The sequence below is a fragment of the Hypanus sabinus genome, chromosome 13 (genome assembly GCF_030144855.1).
Source record: "Hypanus sabinus isolate sHypSab1 chromosome 13, sHypSab1.hap1, whole genome shotgun sequence".
Taxonomy (NCBI): Eukaryota; Metazoa; Chordata; class Chondrichthyes; order Myliobatiformes; family Dasyatidae; genus Hypanus; species Hypanus sabinus.
The window spans coordinates 54305622-54318645 of NC_082718.1; the positions used below are offsets into that span (position 1 = coordinate 54305622).

The 13024-nt window shown below is 40.8% G+C and overlaps 1 protein-coding gene across 7 annotated transcripts in view; it reads left to right on the top strand.

The window, feature by feature from the left end:
• The window catches only part of pde3a (phosphodiesterase 3A, cGMP-inhibited), a 506801-nt gene that overhangs the window by 465563 nt on the left and 28214 nt on the right, over positions 1 to 13024 (top strand). For 4 of the 7 annotated variants that reach the window (XM_059987641.1, XM_059987642.1, XM_059987638.1 and 1 more), the window contains one exon: positions 10797 to 10925. In XM_059987641.1, coding sequence (XP_059843624.1) covers positions 10797 to 10925 — 129 coding nt within the window. The remainder of the gene's footprint in view (positions 1 to 10796; positions 10926 to 13024) is intronic. The other 3 variants (XM_059987639.1, XM_059987644.1, XM_059987643.1) reach the window with 1 other exon arrangement.

A 13024-nucleotide genomic window follows, 5' to 3' on the forward strand; every position in this document is an offset into this window, starting at 1 on the left:
TGATGACATGAACATTGAATTCCCTAACTTCCAGTAATTTCTCCCCAGCCCTCTTTTCTCTTTTCCTATTACCCATTCTGGCTCCCCTCTTACCCCTTCTCTTCTCCTCAATTGCCAATCACTTCCATATGGCACCCCTCCTCCTTGTCATTCTCCCATGGTCCACTCTCCTCTCCAATCAAATTCCTTCTTCATCAGCCCTTTATCTTTTCCACCAATCACCTTACAGCTTTTTTTCTTCAGCCTCTCATCCCTAACCACTCAGCTCCCCCCCCTCATCAGCTTCACCTATCATCTGCCAGCTTGTACTCCATCCCCTCCTTCCATCTACTTAATCTGGCTTCATCCTCCTTTTTTTCCTTTCCTGGCAAAGACTCTCGAAATGTTTACTGTTTATTTCTCTCCATAGATGCCACCTTACCTGTTGAGTTCCTCCGGCATTTTGTCTGTGTTATCTTGATTACCAGCAAATGCAGGATCTCTTGTGCTTACCATTATATTCTGTGGGCTTTAACTTCTGGATCACAGACTATGATGGTGCATTTATTGAAAGGTGATAAATACCAAAGCCATGAACATTTCTTCATTCTGTACATGCTCCATCTTTCTATGGTCAACACCCAGTAATTTGCGTAAGTAAGTTACAGCTAATAGCATAGTTGCAAAGTTCTTGCCAGGAGTTCTGTGTTAAAATGTTATAAGTCACTGGACTGATGAGTGTGAAGTGTCAGCAGTTTTGTAGGCTGAGTTTAGTTCATTAAGTGTCCTACCCTCAATATCCTAAAGGATGTCATTGACCAGATGCATAACTGGACTCACCAAATTTAAACAGATTAGAAGAAAAGGTAGCACTTCCTGATACCACAAAACTTTTCCACTATTTACTAATAAATAACTTGGCAGCCTTTTAGTTATTGTAATGATCTCCACTTGTCTGAATGAGTGCAACTTCATCAACTTCCAAGAAGTTTGATAATGTCTAGGTAAAAGTTTCGCACATGATTGGAGCTTTGTCTACATACTCTGGACACTCACTCTCCACAGCACCAGCATACAGTGATCGCAATTTATAAAATACACCATGATCACTCATGTAGACTATGTGAACAGCATCTTTCAAGCCTGCAACACCTCCCACAAAGCAAGGACAAGGAGCACCAGCATCTTTTGGTTCCCTGCCGAGTCTCAGGCTATCCTAATATATCACCTTCATCACTGTTGGGGCTAAGTCTTATAATTCCCTCCCTAGCAACACTATGGAGCACATTCAACAAAATGACAGCAGCAGTTTGAGAAGATATCTCACCCCCTCCTTCTCAAAAGTACCTAAGGGATGGGGACTAAATGCTGACCCTGCTTGCAACATCTGGATTCTGAATAAAAAACCAAATAAATGTAAAGAAAACAAGTGCTACCAAGTTTCTGCTCCCCTCTTACTTCTTCTCTTCTCTCACCTGTCCATCTGGTGCCCCTCCCCTTTCCCTTTCTCCCATAGTCCACTCTCCTCCACTATCAGATTCCTTCATCTTCAGCCCTTTTCCATCTATCATCTCCCAGCTTCTTGTGTCATCCCCTCCCCCACTCACTCAGTTGCCCTTTCACCTGTTTTCACATATCATCTGCCAGCTTGAACTCCTTCCCTCCCCCCATCCCACTTTCTTATTGTGGCTTGTCCCTCCTTCCTTTCCTGTCTTGAAGAAGGGTCTTAGTCCAAAACGTTGACTGTTTAATTCCCTCCATTGCTTCTGCCTGACCTGCAGAGTTTTTATTTATTAATTTATTTATTGACATACAGCACGGCCCAGGCCCTTCCAGCCCTTTGAGCTGTGCTGCCCACCAAATCCAGATTTAACCCAAGCCTAATTACAGGACGACTTACAATGACCAATTAACCTACGAACTGGTACACCTTTAGACTGTGGGAGGAAACCAGAACACCCGGAGGAAACCCACGCTGTCACGGGGAGAACATACAAACTCCTTACCATTAATGTACAAAACATACAAAAGCCTCCAGCGCTTTGTGGGGGTTGCTCTGGATTTCCAGCAGCTGCAGAATCTCTTGTGTTTATCATTTGCCACCAAATTCTGTGTGAATGTAAAAGTTATAAACATCCTGGCAGAGGTTCCCCAGCAATTTTGTTTTATTTGTATCTTGACTCCTCAAGGAATTCACTGGGATGCCAAGATACCCAAGTTCCCAGAACTTCTCTACTGAAGCCACCTGTAAATCATCCATTCATTCAGATGGAGGGGAACAGCTGCAAAAGACCAAGATTTTTGAAAATTGAGTTTTGAATTCCATTCAAGTGTCCTATCTTTTCATTGTTTTTCAATTTTCAGTGTCTAAACTTTGTTAGTAGTCCAAACCTCTTAATTGTCTCAAAATATTTGTGAAATGTTTCTGCATGTAAGAAACTGCCAGCACTTCAGAATGTTTTAGTGACTTTGTCAGTTGGCCAAGTGTTTTATCAGTGTTTAAGTGTTTGAGGACTTTCTGCCTCCTCCACAATACTAAGGTTCATGCATGAAAGCTGTGGCTGTGGATGTTGGAGCTGACTTCCTATTTTGATGCACCTGTCCTCATTGTGTGGAGACACTATGGGTTCCTCCCACATTCTAAAGGCATATAGTTAGGTTAGTAATTCATGGGCATGTTATGTTGGCATCAGAAGTGTAGCGACATTTGCAGTCTGCCCCCAACGGACCTTGCTGATTTGATTTGATGCAAACGATAAGTTTCACTTTACATTTCAGTGTTTGGATATACGTGCAACAAATGAAGCTAATCTTTTCCCTGAATTCAGCATGGAACACGTATGAACACAAATGCTCATGCAGGTATTTTGTACAGAGATGCCATGATTAGAACTTAGTTCAAGTTTGTTATCATTCAACCAAGCACATGTATACAGCTAAACGAAGCATCGTTCATCTAGGGCCAAAGAGCAAAATACAGTACATATAGTCACATTCAGCACATATAGTTATAATACATCACAATACAGTCACAAAACAATATCAGCATAAGACCCATAGAGGCATGGCCTGAAGATTGATGGTGCATGAAATGTTGTCCTGGAACCACATTTCTGTAAAAATAAGTATATAGCAGTTTTTCAACTCACACTAGGTCAGTTACAGATGAAGGGAATTCAATTTGTTTTCAAGGGTGCAAACACAGTAGTGTAACTGCAAGAATATCCAATGGGAAAGTTAGATGCCTTGAATTTTCATTGGATCTGAAGAGCCAAGAACTAGGTAAACTGAGCCAGCAGGCTATATTTGAACAGTAATTTTGCTAGGCCATTTCCTGTCCTATTACACATTCCCCAGCTGCACTGTCTAACACATCAAAATACGTCAGGATCAAGTAACTCATTAGCTATTTTGGAAACGCTTAGGATTATTATTGGCAAAGTGGATCATTGCTGGCAGCAAATTTACATTTTCCCATTTAGCCACTGGGAAAATTCTGCACTTCTGAAATTTCACTGAGTTGGTGAGAGAGCTGGCTTATCACACTCTTTACATCAAGGCATACTGATCCCTGGATTTAACTGCGGCAGTTTCGTGACAGGTCAGTCAGCTTCTGATAAGGCAGTGCAACCTTATCAATTAGACGTTATGATGGTTAAAGGAAAATTGCTCGTCACTCAGTACAGATGTCTGCAGCTGTACTGTGGAGAGCATTCTTACTGATTACATCACCGTCTGGTATGGAGAAGCCTCTGCATGGGATCAGAGCCAGCTCCATCATTAGCACTAGCCTCTCCAGCATCAGTGGCATCTTCAAAAGCTGATGCCTCGAAAAGGTTGCATTCATCATGAAGGACCCTACCAGCCAGGACATGCCCTCTTATTACAACCATCAGGAAGGAGGTACAGGAGCCTGAAGACAAATACTCAATATTTCAGCAAGTCTCTTCCTTTCCGCTATCAGATTTCTGAACTGTCCATGATCCCATGAATAATACCACACTATTTTTGCTCTCTTTTTGCACTATTTATTTATTATATATTTTTTGCTATAATTCCTGGTGTAGTTTATGTAGTGCATTGACTTTTGCTGCCACAAAATAACAAATTTCACTTTATGTCAGTGATAATAAACCTGATTCTGATTCTGGAACTAGGCCAGGCTCCATCTGTAATCTCCTCACCACCCAAACCCCTCCTCTTTCCTTTCTTCTGACTCTGAAAACCCAACTCTGCCCAAGCTTTAGTCACAGCTTTTCCTTTTTAAAGCATCATTTTTCCTCATCAGAAAGCCTTAAGGACAATTTTCAGTTCCTCAGCATCCTTATAGAGTGACTTCTATTGACATGCAAGAAGCACGCCAGCTAATCAGTTTTCCTGCTTCTTATTAGCCTTTTTAAGTAATGAGGCCTTTCAACAGCAGGATAAATGTTACTGCCTAACTTCGCTTACAATGAAAATTAAGTAATAAATTTGTGGAGTTTCATTCCTATAGGTATTACACTTTATTTGATATATTAAAATGTAAAATGATAAGATTAGAAATAAAACATTTCCTTCCTCCTTTTCTCACTATTTTAATAAAATACACCTTTTCCCTACTTTTTATTTGCAGATCTAGGATTAAGATCATCCACGTAATGGCTGGATCATTAGCAGTGTGAAGGAACAGTGAGATCTTAAGGTCCACTTCCATAGATCCCTTACTGTTGCAGCACAAGTTGAAAGAGTGGTTAAGAAGGTATATGGTGTGTTGGCCTCCATTAGTCAAGGGATTGAGTTCAAGAGCTACATGATAATGCTGCAGCACTATAAAACCTTGGTTAGGACATGCCTAGAATATTGCATTCAGTTCTGGTTGCCTTATTATTTAAAGGATTTGGAAGTTTTAGAGAGGGTGCAGAGAAGATTTAACAGGATGCCCTCTGGACTGGAGCATGTCTTGAGGATAGGTTGAGTGAGTTAGGGCTTTTCTCTTTGGAGTGAATGAGGATGAGAGGTGACTTAATAGAGGTGTGTAAGATAATAGGATGCATAGACAGTTGATATCCAGAGACTTTTTTCCTAGGGTGAAGTGGCTAATACCAGAGGGCATAATTTTAAGATGATTGGAGGAAATTTTTTTTACAATGAGAATGGTGAACACATGGAATGCCCTGCCAGAGGTGGTGATAGAGGCAAATACATTAAGGGCATTTAAGAAACTCTTCAATAGGCAGATGGATGATAAAAAATGGAGGGCTATGTAGAAGGGAAGGGTTAGAGTAGATTAAAAGGCTGGCACAATATTGTGTGCCAAAATTCCTTTACTGTCCTGTGCTGCAGTGTTCTATGTTCAATGTACACCCTTATTTTGACGTTCTTCTCAGTTCCAGCATTTCACAATCCTTGAACCTGTTAAGGAATTGAATTGATTTTATTTCTTACATCCTTCACATACATGAGGAGTAAAAATCTTTATGTTACATCTCCGTCTAAATATGCAATGTGCAATCAAAGTAATTAATAATTCATAATAAATGGAACAGTCAGTGTAACATAGAAATACACTCAAGTCAGTGTGAGTAAATCAGTCTGATGGCCTGGTGGAAGAAGCTGGCCTGGAGCCTGTTCGTCCTGGCTTTTATTCTGTGGTACCGTTTCCTGGATGGCAGCAGCTAGAATAGATTGTGGTTGGGGTGACCTGAGTCCCCAATGATCCTTTGGGCCCTTTTCTCACACCTGTCTTTGTGCCATATGCAACAGCACCAGCTTTAATGATGTTGTGTGAGGAATAAGTACTAGCAGAACTGCAAAAAATTCATCTGAGAGGATGGGTACAGCAGATATTAATTATGGGTCTTGAATAATAACATTTGACCCTACCACAATAGAGGCGAAAATGATAAATGATCTTATGGAACTGTGGTGTTGGTAAATTGTCCTTCCCCGCCTCTATAGAAATGTTTCTAACCTTTGATGCAATCTTCATTGTTGTCTCTTGTCTGTTGTTCACCTACATGGCACCAGTTCGTTCAGTGTTCTTCTCCCTGAAGATCACCTACAATGGGTCTCCTCTTGTTCCTACAACATTTGCTGTAGAACCCCCAAACCTTGTCTTTCACTTTCAATTGATGCACTCTACTAACTGTCTGCAGTATCATCTATAAACCTTAAAGACACACTTACACTGTTCTCCCTTTGCAATTCTTATAGAATCATAGTTATAGAACTCTACCGCACAGAAACAGGCCCTTATCCCATCAAGTCCATGCTGAACTATTATTCTGCCTAGTTCCATCTACCTGCACCTGGAATGTAGACCTCCATATCCCTCCCATCCATGAACTTAACCAAATTTGTCTTAAATGTTGAAACTGAACCCGCATTCACCACTTCCAGAGGCAGCTCGTACAACACTCTCAGAACCTGAGTAAAGAAGTTCCCCTCATGTTTCCCTTAAACATCTCACTTTCACCCTTAATGCATGACCTCTACTTCTAGTCTCATCTAACCTCAGTGGAAAGAGCCAGCTTGCATTTACTTTACCTATACCATCATAATTTTATATATCTCTATCAAATGTCCTCTCACTTTCCTATGCTCCAGGGAATCAGGTCCTAGCCTGTTCATTGGTTTAAGATGTCACTACTGAACACATGCGACACCTTACTGGTTGTTTGAAAGCAAAGGAATTTGATTAAAAACATTGCTAATAACATTTTTTTAAAAGTAAATTGCGGTGAACTATCACTGCAAACAATGAAGAGGCAAGTGAGGGCAAAGTGAGTTTACGAGATATGCGCTGCAAAATCCACACACTTGGAGTTGGAGCCATGTTGGTTGGAGTGCATGATTCAGAGAGGAGAAGACAAGACAGCAGAGTTCCAATGCCCATCCAACTAACCTGGGTGTGAGGGTGGATCTCTCTAAGTGCTGAGCCAATTTGCAGAGGTCAACAATTGCTTCTTCTGCAGTGAAATCTAGGCCCAAAGTGAATTGCTGTGGGGTGAGTTCTAGGCCAGGAGCGAGTTGCCACAGTGAGGCCTAGGTTCTAATGCATGGTACAATCCACTGTTTGGAAAATCTAAACGCTGGCCCAGATACATAGACTGGAAAGGCAGGGTGAGGTTGGATTGCTCTGGGTGCTGAGCCAGTTTGGAGAGGTCAAGAATGACTTCTTTGGCAGCGGAATCTAGCGCTGAAGTGATTTGCCACAGTGGGGCTCAGGTCCTAGTGACTGGGGGGCTCCTCTCTCAATGATGTGAGACTGCCCCCAGCTGCTATGCTTTGCTTCTGGGAATTCTACGGCAATTTGCCCCGGTAATACGATGAACTGAATACCGAAGGTTTGGGGCTAGTCCGGGCTGCTCCAAGGAGCTGGATCTAAGGACTCATTTTGGTTTGGAATGCTGTTGCTATTGCTCACTTCTATTGCTTGTATGATTTGCTTTTTCCTTTTTCTCTATGCACATTTGGGGTTTGACTTTTCCTTTTCTAAAAATTGTGCACTTTCAGCTCTTTCAGTTTCCTTGCTTTGTAACAGCCTGTAAGCAAACAAATCTCAAGTTTATATAATTTATACATTCCTTGATAATAAATGTATTCCTGTACTTGATACAAAGTTCAAAGAACATTTTTTATCATTGTATGTATGCGATAACCAAACTTTGATATTCATCTTCTTACAGGCAGCCACAAAGAAACTCAATAGAATATATGAAAACTCCACACTACAAAGACCGACAAACATCCAATGTGCAAAAAACATGAACAAGTTCTGAAAACAGTAAAAAAGAAATAAATAATATACAGACATGAATCACAGAATTCACAAAACTGTGTCCAGGGCCATGGAGCGAGATGACTCTTGCTTCTTAACTGCCTCTGATATATTTATCACTTGCCCTTCAGTGGCAAACAATGTTCACTGATTAAGCACAAGAAAAATCAGAAGCTCTTGGTTTGATCCTGTCAAGCTTGCATAGACAGGCACCTCCCATTTAACAAGGGTCAATTGCCACTCATCGCCTGCAGCCTATTTAAACCCAGCTCTCATCCACTGTCCTTATTCACCCTTCAAACCAGCCAGCCTTAGCCAGTTGCTCCTAGCCTTCAGTTACCTTGTTGCCTTGTCAGGTTACGAACCCATTCTCTCTTCTTTTGTGGACCCTCGTGGCTCTTTATTTTGCAGTTTATTTTTGAAGTAATCATTCACTTCTATCACTTTAATAATAGTGACTATTACCACTTTATAAAAATAAAGTTTATGCTTTAAATATGTTTCTTTCCTATTGACTCCACTTCTCTGCTTTTGGGTCAAGCCTCCTCTACATATCCTGACCGATTTTACTCCATTCCATAACCTCTAATTATGAACTTCTGCCTGGTGTTGCCTCAGACAATAAGCTGCTACCCAACTTCACAAATGTTTCATCATAAAGACAGCCAGATTCCATCTCCATAACATGGTGTGAATATTCCCTGTCTCAGCTCATATGCTGCTGGAAGCCTTGTTATGTCTAAGCTCAGATATTCAAACACATTTCTGACTGGCCTCCCATTTTCTAGCATCATGTGTACTGGACACTATCTAAACCTTCCTTGCAGAATAAAGTGTAACAGCTACAGAGAAGGTGCAGTGTCGGTAAGCACTCAAGTGCAGGATCATAATGAGGTAGATTGTGAGGTCATAAGTCCATCTTATTGTCCAAGGCATAAGGACAGCTTCTACCTGCTGTTATAAGACTATTGAATGGTACCTTAGGATATTAATAGGAGGACATCTTTTAAAACAGAGATGAAGAGGAATTGCTTTCCCTAGAAAGTGGTGAATGTGCGGAATTCATTGCCACAGACAGCCATGAAGGCCAAGTCACTGGGTATATTTAAACATATATATGTAAGCCTTATATTTAAGGATGATAGGTACTTAATTAGGGAGTCAAAGGTTATGTGGAGAGGATGGGAGAATGAGGTTGAAAAAGAAAAAGAAATCAGCCATGATCGAATAGCAGAACCGGCATGATGGGCCAAATACCTTAATTCTGCTCCTACGTCTTATGGTCTTATAGTCATCAAAATTTGAACCTGATGTTAATCGCTCCACCTCTGTGATGTAACTTAGCTGGCTGGAATCTTCTAGGATTTCTCTTCCTAAAGCCTCTCATTCTTTAATGGTGTCCTAGGCAGTCTCATCCTTTAATGCCTTTGGATAGTGTGTTTGATCATCTATCCAGGTGTAACTCTGTTTTGTAAAGACCATTTATTATATTACACGCTTTTATATTTCAGAAGAAGAATGAAGGGTGACCTCATTGAAATCTATGGAATGATGAAGGGCCTTCATAGAGCGGATGTGGAGAGGATGTTTCCTACAGTGAAGATGTGGGAAAGTCTAAGAGCAGAGGATACAGTCTCAGAATACAGGGGCGTCTTTTTAGAACACAGATGAGGAGGAATTTCTTTGGTCAGAGAGTGGTGAATTTGTGGAATTCTTTGCCACAAGCAGCTCTAGAGGCCAAGTCTTTATGTATATTTGAGGTAGAGGTTGATAGATTCTTGATTGGTCAGGGCATACAGGAATATGAATTCTTTGCCACAAGCAGCTGTGGAGGCCAAGTCTTTATGTATATATTTGAGGCAGAGGTTGATGGATTCTTGATTGGTCAGGGCATATATGGATATGGGGAGAAGGCAGAAGATTGGGTCTGAGAGGAATGTTGGATCAACCATGATAAAATAGTGGAGTAGACTCAATGGGCCAAATGGCCTAATTGTGCTCCTATATCTTATAATCTTATATCTGTGACTCACTGTTGACAGATAAAATGGTGTATTCAACCAAACTATTGTCAGTATTTCTGAACTGAAAGGCAGAGCCCTGATTTTGCTGTCAATGCTCTAATGCGGTAAAGCTACACTTTAAAGCTACACATTTGTAAAGCTACACACTTGAGAGATACAAAATGAAAGCTGCATGTAACCAAAAATTTCTCTTCGGTTGTGCTACTAAGTGACTCGCTTTTTGAAAATAACATCTCAGTTGCTCACTTTGAAATGCATTGTATGTGTACAGATGTGTGGTAGGTACTGTGAAAACTGAGCTTTGTCCCAGTAGTTATTAAGCAGCTATACAGCCACTTTCCTATTGCTGTTTCTCGGATTTGATCATGGGCAGCTCAGTCTCTATCATCAAAATCATAAGCAGTTGCTTTGTGACGTTGGTTGCGAAAGGCATTATATCAACAATTTTTCTTTATGTTCAAGAATCCTTTCAATAGCAAGGTAAATGTTTAAATTACTGCTGCGCAAACTCTTTGGCACAGAATTAACTAAGTCTCCTTCCCACATCTCTTGCTTGTTGGAGATACTAATATGTCATTTTAAAGATCAGAAATAAAATCTTTCCTTCCTTTTCTCACTCTTTTATCTTTCCTTGTCATTTCTCTCTTTGCATGTGATTTCACATTGAATTTACCCACTCTTATATCCACTTCCTTTTCAGCTCTTGCATTGCCTATTTTTCAGTCTGCTTAGTTAAAGAAATACAGGACAGTTTGCCCTCAACTTACAGGTGATCTTTGTGTGCCATTGTCAGCCAGCATGCCCAAAAGTTTACCAAGCATGCTATGTAAGAAATTAACATACAAGATAACGTCTAATTAATTTCTATTTAATTACTCTACTGCAGCAAACTGGGCCAACCTATCAGTGGAAATTCAGAATTGAGCCTGATCAAGAACAATAATCAACATGAATTGAAGTATGACTTGACCGGGACTGGAAATCTGCAGAAAGATGTAAAAGCATATTCCTTGTTTTGTTTAAACCAACAGATCACAATCGCATACACGCCACAGATGTGATGCATGCAGTCTGGTACCTCACCACACAACCTGTCCCAGGACTGCAGACAATAATCAGTGATCATGGCTCAATGAGTGATTCAGGTAGAACTTTTCAAAGTAAATACTTTTTCTTATTGACTTATAGACTTCTATTGACTTGTAAAATTTTCGAGGGGCATAGACAGGGAAAATGCACACAGTCTTCCTCCCAAGGAAAAGGAATCAAGAACTAAAAGACGTAGATTTAAAATGAGAGGGGAAGGATCTAAAAGGAACCTGAGGGGCAAGTTCTTCACACGAGAAGCTGGTGTCCATGTGGAACAAGGTGCCAGAAGAATACAGAAACCCATCATGAAGGCCTTAAGGCTCTTCGTTTCTTCCTGGACAACAGACCACCCTTCCGTGTCTGGCACAAGTGATAGTTAACCTCAACCATTTTTCTCACTTCCTTGTCATTTGTAAGAATTCCTTTCCCTTCTTCCACCACTGCATCTGTTCTCAGGATGTAGATTTCCACTCTAGAAAATTTCCAATGTCCCACTTTTTTTCCCAGAAAATGGAGTTTCTCTTTCAACAGAAGTTGGGATGACTCTGCCCTCACCCACATCACTCCATTTCCCACATATCTGTCTTCAACCTCCCGACATATCAGAGATAGGATTTCTCTCATTCTCACCCGTCACACCAAAGCCTCTGTATCTTACATATCAGCTCTGCAGCTTCTCGTAACACTAACGGTTTTCTACCACAAAACACATCTTTCTTCTTCCTCTCAGCCCTCACTCTGTTTTTCACAGGGATTACTATCTACGTGACTCCCTTGTTTACTTGCTGTTCCACAAAGATATCCTTGCAAATGCTACACCTGCCCTGTACCTCCTCCCTCACCACCATTTAAGACCCTAAACCATCCTCTAGGTGAGGCAACACTTCAGATTGGGGGAAAAGCTTCATCAAGCACCTTCACACTGTTTGCCACAACAGTGGCCACCCATTTCAATTTATCTTCTAATTCCCACAACCAGCAAGTCTGTCCATGGCCTCCACCATTGCCACAATGAGGCCAAACACAAATTTGAGGTTCATATTCCATCTGGGAAGTCTCCAACCCAATGACATGAATTGGCTTCTCTGACGACCAGAAACTGCACTCCTTTACTTTTCCACAATAATTCTTTTTGTTTTTCCTCCTTTGTGTGGAGCTCTCACACCTCTTCTTCTCCCCTGCCCTTCATCTCCCTCTGGTTCCTCATCTCCATCCTTTATTCCATGGTCCACTGTCATCTCCTATCAAATTCCTTCTTCTACAATCCTTTATTCCTCCAACAATCAGCTCCCAACTTCTTACATTATCACCAACCTTCCCCACCTACCCATTTTCCCCCCTCGCTGGTCTCACCTATCGCCTGCCAATATGTACTCCTCCCTCCTCCCCCCCCCCCCCCACTTTCTTATTCAGGCTTTTGCCCCCTTCCCTTCCGGTCATGATGAACAATCTTGGCCTGAATGTCTGACTGACATACTGAGTTCCTCCAGAATTTTGTGTGAGTTGCACAAGATTTTCAGCATCTGCAGGATCTCTTGTATCTCAAATATAAAATTCAACTTTTGCCGTTTTAATCCTGAGTATTTATTTTTTTCTGTGAGCTAACTTTATTTGTAATGCGTCAATGCACAGTTTAAAATAACAAGGATAAGGTTTTAATGCAAGCACTTCCAATCACTGGGTTAAAATGTCACAGCTGAAACTACTCTTGGAGCTGCTATATAATTAGTACCTGTCTTGGTATTAATCAAAGAACATGGTCAGTGAAAGTGTATAATATTTCAGGATGCACTTTAAATGATCCCTTTGAGAAAAGCAAAGGTAATTGACTGACTGGTAGTGGGGCCATGTGGTTGTGGTTAAGAAGGTCTAGTGAAACCTGAGGTTTCTTTAACAGGAAACTTTAAAGCTTAACTTGACAGAGCCCTTCAAGACCTAAAGTGTTCTAATAAGATAAATAGTAAAATATTGTTTCTAATAGCCCACAGTTGAAAGACTTGTTTCATTTAGCTTTATTTTACATTAAGTTGTCTGCTATAAGAAGGTGCTGGAGGATTCAAGAATTACTAATTTGTTCCGTTGTTTAAGGACGGCTGTAAGAATAAGCCAGGAAATTAAAGGTCAGTGAGCCTGACATCATTAGTGGGTAACTTATTGGAGTGTAGTCTAA